General features: G+C 43.0%; 1 protein-coding gene across 1 annotated transcript in view; it reads right to left on the bottom strand.

The window, feature by feature from the left end:
- Positions 1–10,113: 10,113 nt before the first annotated feature.
- LOC112073065 (docking protein 4-like) overlaps positions 10,114–22,575 on the bottom strand; it is a 71,803-nt gene continuing 59,341 nt past the window's right edge. Inside the window, exons 6-9 of the mRNA XM_024140429.2 lie at positions 17,133–17,322; positions 16,380–16,518; positions 16,105–16,219; positions 10,114–15,906 (exon numbers count right to left, since the gene is read on the bottom strand). Coding sequence (XP_023996197.2) covers positions 15,764–15,906; positions 16,105–16,219; positions 16,380–16,518; positions 17,133–17,322 — 587 coding nt within the window. The 3' untranslated portion in view covers positions 10,114–15,763. The remainder of the gene's footprint in view (positions 15,907–16,104; positions 16,220–16,379; positions 16,519–17,132; positions 17,323–22,575) is intronic.

Raw genomic sequence — 22,575 nt, 5'->3', positions numbered from 1 at the left:
TGGTATTTAAATGTTTCATTCCATTTGGATCAGTTGTGGGACTACTCTGGACAGATTATAGAAAGGTACAGTAGCAGGCCAGTCTGTATTTTTACTTCTGATACTGATTAGCTGTCTTTTGCCGATCGTCATTCTCCCAAGTTGGCATTCAGAAAGTATTTATACCCCTTGACTTATTCCACATTTTGTTGTGTTACCACCTGAATTCAAAATGGATTAAATATATATTTGTTCTCACCCCTCTACACACAATACCAAATAATGACAAAGTAAAACATATATGTTTTTAGAACATTTTGCAAATGTTTTGAAAATGAAATACAGAAATATAAAATTTACACAGGGGCACAACTTTTTTTTTTAGAAGTGGGGGAACATAACCTGCCCTGGGGTCTGCCTTTTTTGGCATCTAAAGCTAATTTCCTGCATTTCTACACAATCTAATATGACCCATTGTCTTTTAGCTAGGGGAGAGATGATATGTTTAAGTGATTGATAAGACTGAACTAGATCAATGATATTTCAATAATCAATATTGTGTCGCACCTTTAACCAATAGACTAACAAATGAACAACTCTTACAAATAAAGTACAAATACTTGACTTTATCAAGACATCCTCTATATCACATTTCAGCCAGACAGCCCAGACAGCCCGAGCCACCTGCACGCCCGACCCCCACCAGTCTAGTCAATAACTCAACTCTCTCACCAACACAACTTCCTTTCCACCTTTTTTTCCCAAGGGAAAGGTTTGAAAGAAATACCAAAAAACACTCCTTTTGTCATACTGTATTCCATATAAGGCATCCAGACCTTATGAAAGTTGCCCAGTATACTCTTAATCTTGTAATAAATCAAGTCTAGTGAGACATAACTTGACATTCCTGCCATCCATTGTGACATTGTGGGAGGATTAACAACCTTCCAATTAATGGCAATGCATTTCTTAATAACAGCTACACTATAAATTATAGTTTACATAGTTACTTCTGATAACAGTCTCCAGCATCAACATTTCAGTAAAAACAAAACCAGGGAGAAGGGAGAATCTGTAGACATAATGAGATAAAAGAACATCCTCCTTGCCAGAATCCAGCCAGCCTTCACAAGACCATAACATATGCAAATACGGTGAGCTCAAAAAGTATTGGGACAGTGACCATTTTTGTTGTTGTTCCAGCACTTTTGAAATTATACAATGATTATGAGGTTAAAGTGCAGACTCAGCTTTAATTTGAGGCTATTTTCACCCGTATCAGGTTTAGAAATTACAGCACTTTTTGTACATAGTCCCCACATTTTAGGGGACCAAAAATATTGGGAAAAATTCACTTATACACTAACATGAACAAAATGATGTGGACACCTGCTCATCGAACATCTCATTCCAAAATCATGGGCAATAATATGGAGTTGGTCACCCATTTGCTGCTATTACAGCCACTCTTCTGGGAATGCTTTCCTCTAGATGTTGGAACATTGTTGCAGGGACTTGCTTCCATTCAGCCACAAGAAGATTAGTGAGGTTGAGCACTGATGTTGCGCAATTAGGCCTTGCTCGCATTCGGCGTTCCAATCCATCCCAAAGGTGTTCGATGGGGTTGAGGTCAGGGCTCTGTGCAGGCCAGTCAAGTTCTTCGACACCAATCTCAACAAACTATTTCTGTATGGACCTCACTTTGTGCACGGGGGCATTGTCATGCTGAAACAGGAAAGGGCCATCCCCAAACTGTTTCCACAAAGTTGGAAGCACAGAATTGTCTAGAATGTCATTGTATGCTGATTTCCCTTCACTGGAACTAAGGGGCCTAGCCCGAACCATGAATAAAAGCCCCAGACAATTATTAGTCCTGCACCAAACTTTACAGTTGGCACTATGCATTCGGGCAGGTAACGTTCTCCTGGCATCCGCCAAACCCAGATTCGTCTGTCAAACTGCCAGATAGTGAAGAGTGACTCATCACTCATTCATCACGTTTCACTGCTCCAGAGTCCAATGGCAGCAAACTTTACACCACTCCTGTCGACACTTGGCATTGCACATGGTGATCTTAGGCTTGTGTGTGTCTGCTCGGCCATGGAAACACATTTCATGATGCTCCCGACGAACAGTTATTGTGCTGTTGGGCCTTCCAGAGGCAGTTTGGCACTCAGTAGTGAGTGTTGCAACCGAGCACAGCACTCGGCTGTCCCGTTCGGTGAGCTTGAGTGGCCTACCACTTCTCTGTGAGCTTGTGTGGCCTACCACTTCTCTGTGGGCTTTTGTGGCCTACCACTTCTCTGTGAGCTTGTGTGGCCTACCACTTCTCTGTGAGCTTGCGTGGCCCACCACTTTGCGGCTGAGCCGTTGTTGCTCCTACACGTTTCCACTTCACAATAACAGCTCTAGCAGGGAAGAATTTTGACGAACTGACTTGTTAGAAAGGTGGCATCCTATGACGGTGCCACGTTAAAAGCCACTGAGCTCTTCAGTAAGGCCATTCTATGCCAATGTTTGTCTATGTATATGTAGTGTACCTTAAACCGATGAAAGCTGAAGAGATCCAGAGACCCCTCCAGCTCATGGCCGTAACTACACTGAACAAAAATATAAACTCAACATGTAAAGTGTTGGTCCCATGTTTCATGAGCTGAAATAAAACATTCCAGAAATGTTCCATATGCACAAAAAGCTTATTTCTCTCAAATTTTGTGCACAATTGTGTTTACATCCCTGTAAGTGAGCATTACTCATTAGCCAAGAATATCCATCCACCTGACAGGTGTGGCATGATTAAACAGCATGAAGCTGATTAAACAGCATGATCATTACACAGGTACACCTTGTGCAGGGGACAATAAAAGGCCACTCTAAAATGTGCAGTTTTGTCACAAGACACAATGCCGCAGATGTCTCAAGTTTGAGGGAGTGTGCAATTGGCATGCTGACTGTAGGAATGTCCACCAGAGCTGTTGCCAGAGAATTTAATGTTCATTTTTGTACGTCGTTCAAGAGAATTTCCAACCGGCCTCACAACCGCAGACCACGTGTATGGCGTTGGTTGCTGAACAGAGGGGAAAGAGGTGCCCCATGGTGGCGGTGGGGTTATGGTATGGGTAGGCATAAGCTACAGACAACRAACACAATTGCATTTTATTGATGGCAATTTGAATGCACAGAGATATAGTGACGAGTATCTATGTGCAAGCGCACAGACAGTGTGGTGAAGAAGGYGCAACAGCGCCTCTTGAAACTGAGGAGGCTGAGAAAATGTGGCTTGTCACTACTAACTTTTAACAGGTGCACAATCGAGAGCAACCTGACGGGCTGTATCACCGCCTGGTATGGCAACTGCACCGCCCTCAACCGCAGGGCTTTCTAGAGGGTGGTGCGGTCTGCACAACGSATCACTGGGGGCAAACTACCTGCCCTCCAGGACACCTACAACACCTGATGTCACAGGAAGGCAAAAAAGATCATCAAGGACAATAACCACCCGAGACACTGCCTGTTCACCCGCTTCCATCCAGAAGGCGAGGTCAGTACAGGTGAATCAAAGCTGGGACAGAGAGATTGAAAAACAGCTTCTATCTCAAGGCCATTAGACTGTTAAACAGCCATCACTAGCACAGAGAGGCGGCTGCCTACCTACAGACTTGATATCATTGGCCACTTTAGTAAATGGACCACTAGTCACTTTAATAACGCCACTTTAAGAATGTTTACATCTCACATTACTTATCTCATATGTATATACTGTATACTACACTATCTATTATCTATACTATTATCTATACTATCTATTGCAACTTAGCCGCTCTGTCACTGCTCATCCAGATATTTTATATAGATTCACTAGATTGTGTGGGGCAATTCAATGAAAATGTTCCTAATCTCTTTCAGGAATACTTGGCATAGTAGTTACCATAATTGTCGCTTGTGGCAAATATGGAGAATACAACAAATACCAGCAAGACGGTGGTGCTGTTAAAATGTAAGTAATATCGTGATAATTATATGGATTTTCATATCACCAATGACTCTCTTTCTCTCTGTAAAAAACTGACTGACTGTGTCCCTGTCTTTATATGTACGTGACTGTGTATAAGACTCTCCTCTTGTTTTCCACCCTCCCGCTCTCTCTCTCTGTCTGTCTGTAGGTGCTGGTTGACTGACTGCTTCTTCACTGTCAACTCTCTCTACAATGAGATAAAATACAGCCCCTATTCTCATTCATATTTACATTTACATATCAGGTGCACACACATAAATAGTAGTCCTGTGTACTGGAGCACAATCCCATGCAAATTCAAGGATAAAAAGCTAATTGTGGTAATTTAATGACTCTATTGATTTACTTTTGCTATTAATGTAATAGTACGTAGATCTAGTAAGTAAAGGCACGCCATTATAAAACACTAGGTAATGTTCTGGTTGTGGCATTGATACCAGATTAACAACCCAGTCTGATACTGTGGTCTATGATCAGGGACCTAGGCTCTATTGCACCACTAGGTGTCAATATTGTATACAAAGACAGACTTATCATCTTTAAAGAGAAGCTCTTGTAATGTGTAAGGGCAGGTTTTCCCAAACCGGGGTACGCATCCCCCCAGGGGTACATGCAATGCCGCCGAGGGTACGTCCAAGAAAAATGTGATTCACATTTAAATACATTTTTTAAAATGTAAAAAATGTTTCTTCACATTTTCAAACAGTCCATTTCTATTTTCCAGAGGGGCTATACATTTGAGTGAGTTTTTTCCCCCGCCTGAGTAGCCTCGTTTCACTGCAAAAAATAAAATGAAACTATCTAGTGTTCAGTGAAATAACAACACAATGTCAAATACATGTAGCCTAGTCAAATAATTAACAYCCGATCACATTARCCGTTACTCTCTCGTGGGGAATTCCATTAACGGTGCGTATGTAGCCAAACATAGCTGCTGCTCAATCTGTTTGCTCGAAAATTGATAAATGGTTAAAAAAAGTAAGGCCCATGTCCAGAGAGACACATAGAGACACATACTACTAGTACTGCTACTACCAGCAGTACTACACCTGCACCTGTCGATGACAAGTTGTTCTGCTTCCACGAACACATCCAATGCTAGCATCAGTAATTCTACATTTGTTGTTAGCCCAGCTAGCATGGACACTGACAGTTGTGAATCTGATGCAGCCGAAGAGCTACTGCCCCCTTACCCGGGAAAGCACTGAACAACAGACAGGGACGTTGGACCATCGAAGAGGCGCAAATATGATTTGGGGTTCACTTATATTGGGAGAAGTGCCTTTCCTCAGCCACAGTGTGTTTATATGTACAAAAGCACTATCTCACAACTCGATGAAACCTTCACTCTTGCGCAGACATTTAGAAACAAAACATGCCAATTTGAAAAATAAGCCATGGTAGTTTTTTGAGCGAGAATTAAGATGACTTTCGAGTAGCAAGACATGTATAAAAGCAAGATACCATTAATAAGAAGCAGCTAGAAGCATCTTATATGGTGAGCTACAGAGTTACTAGGACAGGCAAGCCACATACTATTGTGGAGGACTTAATTCTTCCTGCTGCCGCGGATATGGCTGGGACAATGCTGGGGGCAAAGGCCAAAAAAAAACGATACAGACAATGTCTTCATCAAACAACACTGTTTCACGACGCATCAGTGACATGGCTGTAGATGTTTTGAAACAATTACTGCTTCGCATTCAAGCCAGTGAATTCTATGCGTTACAGCTGGATGAGTCAACAGACGTGGCGGGCCTGGCACAGCTCCTGGTATATGTCCGTTACGTTTATGGGGGGTCAATTAAGGAAGACATCCTCTTCTGCAAACCACTGGAAACAACAACAACAGGACAACAGTAGAGGATATTTTAAAGTACTGGACAGCTTTGTGACATCAAATGGACTCTGATGGTCAATATGTGTTGGTATCTGTACTGATGGCGCATAAGCCATGACAGGGAGACATAGTGGAGTGATAACGCACGTGCAAGCAGTTGCTCCCGATGCCACTTGTGTACACTGAAGCATCAACCAAGAGGCTCTTGCTGCAAAGAGAATGCCTGACAGCTTGAAATACGTTTTGGACACTACAGTGAAAATGGTTAACTTTGTTAAAGCAAGGCCCCTGAACTCTCATGTATTTTCTGCAATATGCAATGATATGGGCAGCGACCATGTAACGCTTTTACAACATACAGAAGTGCGCTGGTTATCAAGGGGTAAAGTATTGACAAGATTTTTTTAAATTGAGAGACAAGCTTAAAGTTTTCTTTACTGACCATAATTTTCACTTGTCTGACCGCTTGCATGATGACCGCTTGCATCTCGCCTGAATGATCTGAATCTAGGATTACAGGGACTCTCCGCAACTATATTCAATGTGCGGGACAAAATTAAGGCTATGATTAAGAGGTTGGAGCTCTTCTCTGTCTGCAACACACAGGTCTTTCCATCATTGTATGATTTCTTGTGTGCAAATGAACTCAAGCTTACGGACATTGTAAAAGGTGATATAGCGAAGCACCTGAGTGAGTTAGGTCCGCAATTACGCAGGTACTTTCCCGAAACAGATGACTCAAACAACTGGATTCGTTATCCCTTTCATGCCCTGCCTCCAGTCCACTTACCGATATTTGAACAAGAGAGCCTCATTGAAATTGTAACAAGCGGTTCTGTGAAAATGTAATTTAATCAGAAACCACTGCCAGATTTCTGAATTGGGCTGCGGTCAGAGTATCCTGCCTTGGCAAATCGCGCTGTTAAGACACTGATTCCCTTTGCAACCACGTACCTATGTGAGAGTGGATTCTCGGCCCGCACTAGCATGAAAACAAAATATAGGCACAGACTGTGTGTGGGAAATGATTTAAGACTTAGACTCTCTCCAATACAACCCAACACTGCAGAGTTATGTGCATCCTTTCAAGCACACCCTTCTCATTAACCTGTGGTGAGTTATTCACAATTTCCGATGAACAAATAAGGTTTTATATGTAAGATGGTTACATAAAGAGCGGAATTATTGATTATTATTATATTATTATTTGTGCCCTGGTCCTAACTAACCACGAGCCGGGTTGTGACAAAAACTCACACTCATTCTTATGTTTAATAAATGTATCGTATAGTGTGTGTATGTGGCAGGCTGACAATGATGGCAAAAAAACAACATTTGAGAGTGTGCTAACCCTTGTGCTAGAGGGGGTACGCAGCTGGAGGTTGAATGTTTTGAAGTGGTACGGGACTATAAAAAGTTTGGGAACCACTGGGTTAGGGCTAGCTAAAATGTTATTCTAACCTGCTACAAAAAGTCACTTCCATGGAGTCACAACCGCTTTTTTCAACCTTACAGGCCTCTTCCTGTTTCTACGCTATTGGGCCTGAACTGGCCAGAATAGGCATCTATCCTCACTTTAACCMCTGAAGCGTGTTCAACCGAGATGCATCCAGCTGCTGCACGACACTAAAAACATGTGTTTAGGGCTAGATTCAATCAGTTCTGACAACTGCAGAGCAGTTTTATTTTTATTTAGGCAATGTCGGTTTAACAGCATTGGAGATGTCAAATCATCAAACAGCTCCTGGCGTTATACCTATCGCGGACATTACCATTGGATGTCGCATTAATAATAGTACCATGCAGCCTTACATTTTCGAACACTGGAATGTGTAATCTAGGCTTACATCTCCATTAGGCTGATATAAATCCGTATTATTTTGTTTAATGATTTTCAGTTTGAATGTCATTATTTCTGTATAGCCTACAGTTTCTCGTTCTGAACTTCTAACGCGAGTAGGACAGCTGTGTCTTCGTGACGATGACCACACAAGTAGCCGCTCACTGACTTGACAGCTCTCTAACTTACCTCTGACACAGCCAAAAYGCCAGCTCTGTGTCGGCTATCACTGGTTAAGGCTTGATCTGATTGAATCTAAGCATAAGTGTGCTCATAATATATATATATATATTTAATTAATTTAAAAAAATTAAAAGGTTTTCTATTTTTTGCACTTTCTGTTTAGCATGTTTTCCCCAATTATTTTTGTTTTATTATTGAAAGGCCCATATAGCTTTGGTAAAAAAAAATATAGATTTCAATGTGCGAAAGGTGATATGCCTACATTGGAATGATAATGTGCTGAGGCAGGACAAATAAGCCACAACCATTCTTTACAGTGTATTTTTTTATTCATTTTTTATTGAAAAACTGCAAAATGTTAATACCACAAACATTACAGGACACACATGGCATTTTGTTAAAGGAATTCATGCAACAGGGGTTTCAATGGCGACATGCTCATAGCAGACCTACATCAGGGTCCCAGGCGCTGAGCCCACACAAAACTATAGTCCTAATATGTCCTGTTTAGTGCGGCCTCCCAAAATCCCACCACGTGCCTCACGCCTCACATACACAAATGTATGTGACATTTGAGGTGGGAAATGCACTGAGCACAGAGACAGAGCAAAGTATGTTACGAGACAGATAACAATTTATTGTAATAATATTTWAATTTCAAGATCAATTTAAGCACTATTCCCAATGTTATAGGGACTGTGTGGGGCTGTAGCTTCCAGATTGATGAGAAGGTTAAAGCGTTGTTTTCTCTGTGCTCTCAGACAAAAGTAACACAGCCCTAGCTGGGAGACACCCTGATGGAAAGGGGTTTTTAACTTTGTTTCCATTGAACATGCAAACAAATTAAAGCATTTTAATTCATTATATGAAAAGTGCCTTGGTCCTCCTTTCTTTTTGAAGAGGAGAGGAGGTTGGGTTTAGAAGTCCTCCATTAAGTGCAAACAAAACTAAAGAGATACCAGGAATAGTACAATGAATATATACCAATAGTTTGACATGAAGAGTTGCTCTCAAAGTGACTGTAAAGTAATGGCTTGTATAGAGGACAGCCTGTCTTTCTTCTCCGGGTGGTCGTCTTTTAAGTGCTCTGATGCTGTGAATGGTTTGACTGAGGAATCACACATTGTGGCGAATGTCTGAAATAAATGTCTGAAATGTGCTTTGAAGAATTAAACTCTTAACAAACTCTCTGAACACACATTTAGCCGATGTATTAACATGGAGGAGGAACATGTTTGGAGGTTGAAATTAGGGTACCTCAGCTTGTCCAAGTCATTCCTCACCAGCAAAAATAGGTTACTAAACCTAAACCAGACTATTCTGGACAACTGGCAAACAAAGATAGCAAAATATGTTTTATATTTTTCAAGAATCCTGGTGAAATGGATTATTTGTAGACAGTTGGCTTGGCCCACAATCTAGTCCATTAGCAGTTGTAAAATGTAGTTGTGCTGTTTAATATACAAACATGCAAGTAAATTGTATGTGACATTTGAGGTTAAGTTTGCATTTGTGTGCCTGCTACGTCGTGGTATTGATGTTAAACAACACGCACGTTGTGATTTCTGTGGAATCAACCCAGTATCAACCACAAAACTAAGGAGTGATCCAACGCGTCTGTGAAATTATTTACAAACATTGTAATAAAACAATATTTTCACCATCACAAAAAACAGATCTTCAATCCATCATGAGATATCCAGTCCTATTGCAATTCTTATCCAGGAGGGATTTGGCCCATAGATKTGTTATGAAAAAAGCACTTTCTATGATGTCGCTTGCTGTCTGATGAAAACCAAACTAAATGTTTTGCCCAATTTTTTAAAACTATTATTTTATTGAAAGCACTAACTCACCTCAATGTACTCTGAACATTTCATGACTCTAGGACAAATGAATCCTTCTGAGGTTTCATAATTTTATGTTTGTTCACGGGAAAATATGATCATCTTTTCAATTTCCTGAAACGCTTGTTTTGGAGAGTGGGTTTTCACCAGACATCGACAATAAAAAAGAGAACCAAGAGAAAGAGCAGCGATGGAAACATACACAAAGTCTAAGGCAAAAGAGTTGTAAGGAGAGGAGGTAAAGGGGACTAAGTGGAATGAAACTTGATACTTTAGGACCCATGGAGGGAGTATGAAGACTCCTCCCGTTCCAGAAGATTTGTWTCAATCCTAACCCCCTCCATACATCATCCCCATGGTAACATCTCTCTTTCATCCAATCAGTAAAATCACTTAGATGACCCCATGATCAGGTGAATCTTTGATCTTTATTTCCCTGTGCCAAGTAATCGTCTCTAAAAAATCTTCACCCACATAGCTGGACAAACAAATCCACAACATTTCAATCTTGCCATCGTTACACAGTATAAAAATGTGTTGAGTGCATGCATTTCAAAGAAACGTCCCCCAAATAATCCCTGTCACAGAACATACACATCACACGCTCTCACACACACACACATCTAGAGACTACATGATGTGAAATAAATAGTTGTACTGTATATACAAGAGCCCAAGAGGGCAGCAACAACAACTCATGTATGTACACAATCACACAATACATAGGGTAAAGATGAATGTTCAACAAAAAGCTTAGCCCTTTATGTTAATATGAGATAAATAATACAGAAACTGTAAATGTGTGTTTTATTGGATTCCAGCATTTAATAAGTAGCATTAGACATCAGGCTGTCCCCCTCTGGCCAACTCAAATAAATAACATTACACACCATCCCTACCAAAACATCCTTGTCAATGAGATTCGAAAATTACCTAATTTTATAAGCTTCACGTACAATAACTTTAACAGTGGTGATATACTGTGTGTGTGATATATATATATATATATAACAGTTGAAGTCGGAAGTTTACATACACCTTAGCCAAATACATTTAAACTCAGTTTTTCACAATTCCTGACATTTAATCCAAGTTAAAATTCCCTGTTTTASGTCAGTTGGGATCACCACTTTATTTTAAGAATGTGAAATGTCAGAATAATAGTAAATAGAATGATTTATTTCAGCTTTCATTTCTTTCATCACATTCCCAGTGGGTCAGAAGTTTACATACACTCAATTAGTATTTGGTAGCATTGCCTTTAAATTGTTTAAATTGGGTCAAATGTTTCTGGTAGCCTTCAACAAGCTTCCCACAATAAATTGGATGAATTTTGGACCATTCCTCCTGACAGAGCTGGTGTAACTGAATCAGGTTTGTAGGCCTCCTTGCTCGCACACGCTTTTTCAGTTCTGCCCACACATTTTCTATAGGATTGAGGTCAGGGTTTTGTGATGGCCACTCCAATACCTTGACTTTGTTGTCCTTAAGCCATTTTGCCACAACTTTGGAAGTATGCTTGGGGTCATTGTCCATTTGGAAGACCCATTTGCGACCAAGCTTTAACTTCCTGACTGATGTCTTGCGATGTTGCTTCAATATATCCACATAATGTTCCTGCCTCATGATGCCATCTATCTTGTGAAGTGCACCAGTCCCTCCTGCAGCAAAGCACCCCCACAACTCATTGCTGCCACCCCCGTGCTTCACGGTTGAGATGGTGTTCTTCAGCTTGCAAGCATCCCCCTTTTTCCTCCAAACATAACGATGGTCATTATGGCCACACAGTTCTATTTTTGTTTCATCAGACCAGAGGACATTTCTCCAGAAAGTACGATCTTTGTCCCCATGTGCAGTTGCAAACCGTAGTCTGGCTTTTTTATGCCGGTTTGGAGCAGTGGCTTCTTCCTTGCTGAGTGGCCTTTCAGGTTATGTTGATATAGGACTCGTTTTACTGTGGATATAGATACTTTTGTACCTGTTTCCTCCAGTATCTTCACAAGGTCCTTTACTGTTGTTCTGGGATTGATTTGGTAATGGCTCACATCAACACCATTATCCCAGAAACCCTAGACCCACTCCAATTTGCATACCGCCCAAACAGATCTACAGATGATACAATCTCTATTGCACTCCACACTGCCCTTTCCCACCTGGACAAAAGGAACACCTTTGTGAGAATGCTATTCATTGACTACAGCTCAGCGTTCAACACCATAGTACCCTCAAAGCTCATCACTAAGCTAAGGAACCTGGGACTAAACACCTCCCTCTGCAACTGGATCCTGGACTTCCTGACGGGCCGCCCCCAGGTGGTGAGGGTAGGTAGCAACACATCTGCCACGCTGATCCTCAACACTGGAGCTCCCCAGGGGTGCGTGCTCAGTCCCCTCCTGTACTCCCTGTTCACCCACAACTGCATGGCCAGGCACGACTCCAACACCATCATTAAGTTTGCTGACGACACAACAGTGGTAGGCCTGATCACCGACAACATCAAGACAGCCTATAGGGAGAAGGTCAGAGACCTGGCCGGGTGGTGCCAGAATAACAACCTATCCCTCAACATAACCAAGACTAAGAGATGATTGTGGACTACAGGAAATGGAGCACCGAGCATGTCCCCATTCTCATCGACGGGGCTGTTGTGGAGCAGGTTGAGAACTTCAAATTCTTTGGTGTCCACATCAACAACAAACTAGAATGGTCCAAACACACCAAGACAGTCATGAAGAGGGCACAACAAAGCCTATTCCCCCTCAGGAAACTAAAAGGATTTGGCATGGGTCCTGAGATCCTCAAAACGTTCTAAAGCTGCAACATCGAGAGAATCCAGACCGGTTGCAGCACTGCCTGGTACGGCAATTGCAAGGCACTTCAGAGGGTAGTGCGTATGGCCCAGTACATCACTGGGACAAAGCGGCCTGCCATCCAGGACCTCTACACCAGGCAGTGTCAGAGGAAGGCCCTGAAAATTGTCAAAGACCCCGGCAAGCGGTACCGGAGTGCCAATAAGACTCCTGAACAGGTAACCAAATGGTTACCCGGACTATTTGCATTGTGTGCCCCCTCTTTTACGCTGCTGCTACTCTCTGTTTATCTTATATGCATAGTCACTTTAACTATACATTCATGTACATACTACCTCAATTGGCCCGACCAACCAGTGCTCCCGCACATTGGCTAACCGGGCTATCTGCATTGTGTCCCACCACCCGCCAACCCCTCTTTTTACGCTACTGCTACTCTCTGTTCATCATATATGCATAGTCACTTTAACCATACCTACATGTACATACTACCTCAATATGCCTGACTAACCGGTGTCTGTTGGAAAATCTTAGTTCATAGTCAATCAAGCCTTGCTACTGTTATTTTCAAATGTCTTTTTACTGTTGTTTTATTTCTTTACTTACCTACACACACACACACACCTTTTTTTCGCACTATTGGTTAGTGCGAAAAAAAGGTGAGTAAGCAAAAAAAAGGTAAGTAAGCATTTCACTGTAAGGTCTACACCTGTTGTATTCGGCGCACGTGACAAATAAACTTTGATTTGATCTCTAGGAGACAGAACACGTCTCCTTCCTGAGCAGTATGACGGSTGCGTGGTCCCATGGTGTTTATACTTGCGTACTATTGTTTGTACAATAGTGGTACCTTCAAGCGTTTGGAAATTGCTCCTAAGGATGAACCAGACTTGTGGAGGTCTACAATTTTTTTTCTGAGGTCTACAATTTTTTTTCTGAGGTCTTGGCTGATTTCTTTAGATTTTCCCATGATGTCAAGCAAAGAGGCACTGAGTTTGAAGGTAGGCCTTGAAACACATCCACATGTACACCTCCAATTGACTCAAATTATGTCAATTAGCCTACCAGAAGCTTCTAAAGCCATGACATCCTCTTCTGGAATTTTCCAAGCTGTTTGAAAGGCACAGTCAACTTAGTGTATGTAAACTTCTGACCCACTGGAATTGTGATACAGTGAATTATAAGTGAAATAATCTGTCTGTAAACAATTGTTGGAAAAATGACCTGTGTCATGCACAAAGTAGATGTCCTAACCGCCTTGCCAAAACTATATTTTGTTAACAAGAAATTTGTGGAGTGGTTGAAAACAAGTATTAATGACTCCAACCTAAGTGTATGTAAACTTCCGACTTCAACTGTATATTGTCGGAAGTTTACATACACTTAGGTTGAAGTCATTAAAACGTGTGTGTGTGTATATATATATAGATATAATCTCACTACAGGGTGCATTTGCTGGGTTATATCCAAGTGTCACAAATGAATACACAGTTGGAAAATCTTAGTTCATAGTCAATCAAATACTCTAATGTTGAGATGGGTTTAAATAATTAGCATTATTAGTTATAAACCCAATCTTATGTAAGAACTCTGTAGAGGGCAGGTTTTATACTGTACTTTACTGCTATAAATACATGTTTTTCTCTCTTTGTGCAACAGTCATCTACTTACTAACCCACCAGCAGTATCTAGGCTACAGCCCTAAAATAAAAGGACTCCATGTGAGGGTCCTCTGAGGCAGGTAACTTATGGACCCGCCCTAGATCTGTGCTTATCCCTCACATGAACCAAATTAAGAGCAATGCCTCCTGATTTATCAAAACACATTTAAAAATAATAATAATAATAATCTTCAAGTGCAAACATGTCAAGAGCCATTTTGGTCAGGCGGTAACCCACCCCACACACCAGAAAGTCTGTGAAACTACAAACACGGGACATTAATAATGATTATCACAACTTCACTAGTTCATTATGCTCTTATGCCTGACAGGAAACTCAATGAGGAGCCACACTATGACACAGTCCGTGGTGTCTCCCTCAGACCAAGGGCCTCCACAACAATGATGAGGTTCGAGGGAGTGGCTACATCTTTGTGACATTTACATTATTTACCATGTCTAAATTCTCTCTTAACATTGGTTTTAAAGTGGCCATATGTCAGTAACTGTGTATTCCATTCATGCAGTACACACACAGAGGACAGGGTTCCACTACCATTATGAACAGCCTTGGATGTCTTCACAACCCAATGGCAGGAAACCAAGAGAAAACAACAAACGAAGTCATGACTTCAGAGGCATGTGGCCCTCCCTCCCTCCCTCCCTCCCAGAAAAATCTATGTCTATTTTCTTTATCACACAGAACAGAATACAAGGCAAAGTCAGGTTGTTATGTCTGCTACAAGTTTAAAAAAAAGAAGTTTTTTTAAAGAAAGATGAAAGACAAGTGGTCCATTGTTTCTCTGTGGAATTAGACCAGGTGTTTGGTTGGCTGATAGTCCAGGGACAGTCTCTCTTCCACCCACACACACACAGAGTTGGAAGCCAAGGCCAGTTCTTGGGAGGAAACGGTTGTCTTACATACGTGTCTGTCAGATTGAGGTTATGGGTTGGAGCGAGCGCCACAATCATTATCATGCTGGAGCTGGATGGTAGGAAGAGGTCCTTCTGTTCTGACCACCAATAAGAGCTATATGGGGACGTCCTGAGCCCGTAACATTGAACTTTGCTAAGAGCTGGCATGAGGTACAAGTAGAGGTCTTTCGCGAAGGGGGTTGAGGTGAATCCCGTCAGAAAAAAAACACGATTTCACAGGGGTTAGAAGAGAGGACACCCACTAAATCACATCCTTATAGCTCACACCCCTCCTCCTCCTGTTCCTCCTCCACGCCCACAGCAGAGCAGAGAGAGATGCACCATGCCACAATGTCAGCTCACTAAGAGGCAACATGCCACTGCCGGCTCACACAATGCACTTGACCCCACAGTGAGGGATTCTGGGGGTTGAAGTTCCTTCAGGTAACCAGCCTTTGAAGAGAAGACCAGAGGCGCTGTCATGTCCTGCTTCACAGAGCTACCAGCTTTAGGGGAGGTCCTATGACCCCACCCCAACCTGATTGGCTGGAGGGTAGATGAGGGGGCGTGGAGTCGAGGTGAGCACTGCAGAGAAAGGAGAATGGGAGGAGTGTTCGGGTACAGAGTAGGGGTATGGTGGAGGAGGCTAGGGGTCTGCAATGCACCCCTGGGATCACTGGCTGGGGTAGGTGGGGTAGCGGACGGGCGAGTGTTGGCTGTGTGCCAGGGGCATGGTAGCGTGGCGTGGCTCTGAGGGCAGCCGGGTGGAGAGCAGGTCTGCATCAGCGCCAGTCTGAGAACCACCAAACATGTCACCTACAGGACAGGACAGGACACAAGAGACAGACGAGAAAAAGTCATGTCTACAGGTGCAGCCTACTCCATAAGCTTCTGTATGATTCGTTAAACTCCAGACCCCATGTTCAAACGTTTACACTTTCCATATTCAGACCAATGTTCCCACTCTAGCCCCAGTGCTGTGTGGTTGAGATTGTAGTCTAGGCTGTGGTTTACCATGGGCTGGGTCCATGCCCCCCTGAGTGCCAGTGATATGGTGCCAGAAGGCACTGCGGGGCAGGATGGCTGTGGGGGTACAGGGGTAGGAGCCCGTCTCAGAACCTTTAGACAACTGACAGAGAGAAGAAAATGTATTAAAAGCACAGTATTATATAGTATTACATATTGTATTACACAGTATTACATAACCACCAGGGAGAATACTGCGTGTGTGTGTGCGTGCGTGTGTGTGTGTGTATGTGTGTGCGTGCGTGCGTGTAACTGTGCCTTACTCTGCTGTTCTTCTCCATCTCCATCAGAACTCTCTTGTGCTGCTCAGCAATGGCCAGGGTGGAGGAGTGGACTCTCTGGTAGATCTGTTCTCCCTCCCGCGTCTGGAATGTGTACAGGCCTTCTCCACTGTCACACATCCTGGAACACACCAACACACACTGCTCAGTACAACATGCATGTGCATACAGGCCATAATATAGGTAATATCGACAATTCACCATATATAGATATGTTTTTGCAAACAGTCCTTTTGCAGGCACACTGTATTTACCACAAATTGTTCTCAAGCAATTGACAGCCAATAGTACTGCATTCTAACCACCACCAGGGGGCAGTGTGGGACTACGTTCTCCCTACTGGCAGTACACTCTTATCTTTGTCCTTTGGGGGGCACCCTGCAAGTGGACCGAATCCTTTCTTTTCAAGTTTATCAAAGCACAGGAGGAGATAAGAACGCCTCGCTCACCATTGATTTTCCTCTAATCTATTCAATCAATCTCTTTATGAGGCTCTCCTGGGCAGGGCACCTGTCTGTCTGTCTGTCTGTCTGTCTGTCTGTCTGTCTGTCTGTCTGTCTGTCTGCGAGCATGAGTGTGTGTGGTCTGTATGCGTTTTTCATCAAGCAATCTATGGGCTAGGCACATACAACTGGTTACACAGTCCTGCTTTTCTGCAGCTTTTGCATTCTTCTCCCCATGCCTCACTCTCCATACCTCTCCCGCCCACCCTCCCTCAATGAGTGTTTCCCTCACCGTCCAGCCTCGAAGGTGAAGCGCGTGGCATCTCGTCCGTAGCGGCGCAGGGAGCAGAGMGGCCAGGTGACCAGTTTGGTGCGAGGGTTGTGGATGTCCCACAGGTAGATATTCTCATGGGTGATCTGCATCATACACTCCCCATAGATGTCCAGGTTAGGACAGGGCAGTAGGAACACATTGAAACGCTCTGACAGGGAGACAGGAAGGGATATTACTAGTCTTAGTTCAGCATGACATACCACACATTAAAGTGACTTGAAGAAGCCCAGGACCCGTATCCACAAACACATCAGAGAGTAAGGAGGATGATCAATTTAGCAATAATAATAAGAGAGCTGGTAGCAGCAGCTTTGTGTGTGTGGTGTGTGTGTGTGTGTGTGTGTGTGGTGTGTGTGTGGTGTGTGTGTGTGTGTGTGTGTGTGTGTGGTGTGTGTGGTGTGTGTGTGTGTGTGTGTGTGTGTGTGTGTGTGTGTGTGACTAAGGTGCGGAAAGTCAGTGCAGGTGGTCAGTCCAGTTCAAGTGTTCAGCATTCTGATGGCTTGTAGATAGAAACTGTTGGTATCAGACCCCATGTTCCAACGGCAAAGAAGTGAACAGCTCGTGGTGGGGTGTGCGTTTGAAAAATATAAACTCCTCTCACTGTCAACTGCTTTTATTTTCAGCAAACTTAACATGTGTAAATATTTGTATGAACATAACAAGATTCAACAACTGAACAAACTGAACAAGTTCCACAGACATGTGACTAACAGACATGGAATAATGTGTCTCTGAACAAAGAGGGGGTCAAAATCAAAAGTAACAGTCAGTATCTGGTTTGGCCACCAGCTGCATTAAGTACTGAGTGCATCTTGCTCCTCATGGACTGCACCAGATTTGCCAGTTCTTGCTGTGAGATGTTACCCCACTTCTCCACCCAGGCACCTGCAGGTGCACAGACATTTCTGGGGGGAATGGCCCTAGCCCTCACCCTCCGATCCAACAGGTCCCAGAACGTGTCAAGGGATTGAGATCCGTGCTCTTCGCTGGCAATGGCAGAACACTGACATTCCTGCCTTGCAGGAAATCATGCACAGAACGAGCAGTATGGCTGATGGCATTGTCATGCTGTAGGGTCATGTCAGGAGGAGCCTGCAGAGAGGGTACCACATGAAGGATGAGGATGTCTTCCCTGTAACTCACAGCGTTGAGATTGTCTGCAATGACAACAAGCTCAGTCCGATGATGGTGTGACACACCGCCCCAGACCATGACGGACCCTCCACCTTCAAGTTGATCCCACTCCGAGTATAGGCCTCGGTTTAACGCTCATTCCTTCGACGATAAACGCAAATCCGACCATCACCTCCTGGTGAGACAAAACCACGTCTCGTCACTGAAGAGGACTTTTTGCCAGTCCTGTCTGGTCCAGCGACGGTGGGTTTGTGCCCATAGGCAACATTGTTGCCGGTGATGTCTGGTGAGGACCTGCAGGCCTACAAGCCCTCAGTCCAGCCTCTCTCAGGCTATTGCGGACAGTCTGAGCACTGATGGAGGGATTGTGCGTTCCTGGTGTAACTCGAGCAGATGTTGTTGCCATCTTGTACCGATCCTGTGCAGGTGTTGTTACACGTGGTCTGCAACTGCGAGGACGATCAGCTGTCCTTCCTGTCTCCCTGTAGCGCTGTCTTGGGCGTCTCCCAGTACAGACATTGCAATTTATTGCCCTGGCCACATCTGCAGTCCTCATGCCTCCTTGCAGCATGCCTAAGGCACGTTCACACAGATGAGCATGGACCCTGGGCATCTTTCTTTTGGTGTTTTTCAGAGTCAGTAGAAAGGCCTCTTTAGTGTCCTAAGTTTTCATAACTGTGACCTTAATTACCTACCGTCTGTAAGCTGTTAGTGTCTTAACGACCGTTCCACGGGTGCATGTTCATTCATTGTTTATGGTTCATTGAACAAGCATGGGAAACAGTGTTTAAACCCTTTACAATGAAGAACTGTGAAGTTATTTGTATTTTTACAAATTATCTTTGAAAGACAGGGTCCTGAAAAAGGGACGTTTCTTTTTTTGCTGAGTTTATATAGACAGTATACAGTGCCTTCGCAAAGTATTCAGACCTTGACTTCTTCCACATTTTGTTACGTTACAGCCTTATTCTAAATGAAAAAAAAGTAAGATCATCCTCATCAATCTACGCACAATACCCCATAATGACCAAGCGAAAACAGGTTTTTAGAAATGTTTGCAAATGTTTTCAAACTAAAAAACTGAAATACCTTATTTACATAAGTATTCAGACCCTTTGCTATGAGACTTGAAATTTATCTCAAGTGCATCCTGTTTCCATTGATCATGCATGAGATGTTTCTACAACTTGATTGGAGTCCACCTGTGGTAAATTCAATTGACTGAACATGATTTGGAAAGGCACACATCTGTCTATATAAGGTCCCACAGTTAACAGTGCATGTCAGAGCAAAAACCAAGCCATGAGGTCGAATGAATTGTCCGTAGAGCTCTGAGACAGGATTATGTTGAGGCACAGATCTGGAGAAGGTTACCAAAAAAATTCTGCAGCATTGAAGATCCCCAAGAACACAGTGGCCTTCAACATTCTTAAATGAAAATACACTCTTCCTAGAGCTGGCCGCCCGGCCAAACTGAGCAATCGGGGGAGAAGGGCCTTAGTCACGGAGCTGACCAAAAACCCAGTCGTCACTCTGACAGAGCTCTAGAGTTCCTCTGTGGAGATGGGAGAACCTTCCAGAAGGACAACCATCTCTGCAGTACTCCACCAATCAGGCCTTTATGGTAGAGTGACTAGACAGAAGCCACTCCTCAGTAAAAGGCACATGACAGCCTGCTTGGAGTTTGCCAAAAGGCACCTAGACTCTCAGACCATGAGAAACAAGATTCTCTGGTCTGATGAATCTAAGACTAAACTCTTTGGCCTGAATGCCAAGCGTCACGTCTACAGGAAACCTGGCACCATCTCTACGGTGAAGCATGGTGGTAGCAACATCATATTGTGGGAGTGTTTTTCAGCGGCCAGGACTGGGAGACTAGTCAGGATTGAGGCAAAGATGAATGGAGCAAAGTACAGAGAGATCCTTGATGAAAACCTGCTCCAGAGTGCTCAGGACGTCAGACTGGGGCAAAGGTTTACCTTCCAACAAGACAATGACCCTAAGCACACAGCCAAGACATCGCAGGAGTGGCTTCGGGACAAGTCTCTGAATGTCCTTGAGTGGCCCAGACTTGAACCCGATCTAACATCTCTGGAGACCTGAAAATAACTGTGCAGCAACGCTCCCCATCCAACCTGACAGAGCTTGAGAAGATCTGCAGAGAAGAATAGGATAAACTCCTCAAGTACAGGTGTGCCAAGCTTGTAGCAATCACACCCAAGAAGACTCGAGGCTATAATTGCTGCCAAAGTTGCTTCCACAAAGTACTGAGTAAAGGGTCTGAATACTTATGTAAATGTGATATTTCTGGGGGTTTCAACAAACATTTCTACAAACTTGTTTTTGTTTTGTCATTATGGGTTATTGTGTGTAGATTGATGAGGGGGAAAAACGATTTAATACATTTTAGAATAAGGCTGTAATGTAACAAAATGTGGAAAAAGTAAAGGGGTCTGAATAGTTTCCGAAGGCACTGTATATATATATTTTTTTATTGTGACATACTGTACACCGGATAGGTGCAGTGAAATGTGTTGTTTTACAGGGTCAGCCATAGTAGAACGACACCCCTGGAACAAATTAGGGTTATGAGCCTTTCTCAAGGACACATCGACATATTTTTCACCTTGTAGGCTCGGGTCTAACCACTAAGCTACCTGATGATGATGCGGGCCTTCCTTTTTTTTCATGGTTCAAAACCATTTTAATTAATTTCACAACAAACATACAGTTGAAGTCGTAGTTTACATACACTTAGGTTGGAGTCATTAAAACTTGTTTTTCAACCACTCCACACATTTCTTGTTAACAAACTATAGTTTTGGCAAGTCGGTTAGGACATCTACTTTGTGCATGACACAAGTCATTTTTCCAACAATTGTTTACAGACAGATTATTTCACTTATAATTCACTGTATAACAATTCCAGTGGGTCAGAAGTTTACATACACTAAGTTGACTGTGCCTTTAAACAGCTTGGAAAATTCCAGAAAATTATGTTATGGCTTTAGAAGCTTCTGATAGGCTACTTGACATCATGAGTCAATTGGAGGTGTACCTGTGGATGTATTTCAAGGCCTACCTTCAAACTCAGTGCCTCTTTGCTTGACATCATGGGAAAATCAAAAGAAAATCAGCCAAGACCTCAGAAAAAAAATTGTAGACCTACAAAAGTCTGGTTCATCCTTGGGAGCAATTTCCAAACGTTTGAAGGTACCACGCTCATCTGTTCAAACAATAGTACGCAAGTATAAACACCATGGGACCACGCAGCTGCCATACCGCTCAGGAAGGAGACGCGTTCTGTCTCCTAGAGATGAACGTCCTTTGGTGTGAAAAGTGCAAATCAATCCCAGAACAACAGCAAAGGACCTTGTGAAGATGCTGGAGGAAACAGGTACAAAAGTATCTATATCCACAGTAAAACGAGTCCTATATCGACATAACCTGAAAGGCCACTCAGCAAGGAAGAAGCCACTGCTCCAAAACCGCCATAAAAAAGCCAGACTATGGTTTGCAACTGCACATGGGGACAAAGATCGTACTTTTTGGAGAAATGTCCTCTGGTCTGATGAAACAAAAATAGAACTGTTTGGCCATAATGACAATCGTTATGTTTGGAGGAAAAAGGKGGATGCTTGCAAGCCGAAGAACACCATCCCAACCGTGAAGCACGGGGGTGGCAGCATCATATTGTGGGGGTGCTTTGCTGCAGGAAGGACTGGTGCACTTCACAAAATAGATGGCATCATGAGGCAGGAAAATTATGTGGATATATTGAAGCAACATCTCAAGACATCAGGCAGGAAGTTAAAGCTTGGTCGCAAATGGGTCTTCCAAATGGACAATGACCCCAATCATACTTCCAAAGTTGTGGAAAAATGGCTTAAGGACAACAAAGTCAAGGTATTGGAGTGGCCATCACAAAGCCCTGACCTCAATCCTATAGAAAATGTGTGGGCAGAACTGAAAAAGCATGTGCGAGCAAGGAGGCCTACAAACCTGACTCAGTTACACCAGCTCTGTCAGGAGGAATGGGCCAAAATTCAGCCAACTTATTGTGGGAAGCTTGAGGAAGGCTACCCGAAACGTTTGACCCAAGTTAAACAATTTAAAGGCAATGCTACCAAATACTAATTGAGTGTATGTAAACTTCTGACCCAATGGGAATGTGATGAAAGTAATAAAAGCTGAAATAAATCTTTCTCTCTACTATTATTCTGACATTTCACATTCTTAAAATTAAAGTGGTGATCCTAACTGACCT

Source organism: Salvelinus sp. IW2-2015, unplaced genomic scaffold (assembly GCF_002910315.2).
Source record: "Salvelinus sp. IW2-2015 unplaced genomic scaffold, ASM291031v2 Un_scaffold2136, whole genome shotgun sequence".
In the NCBI taxonomy this organism is placed as follows: Eukaryota; Metazoa; Chordata; class Actinopteri; order Salmoniformes; family Salmonidae; genus Salvelinus; species Salvelinus sp. IW2-2015.
This window is presented reverse-complemented; position numbering and strand designations above follow the sequence as displayed.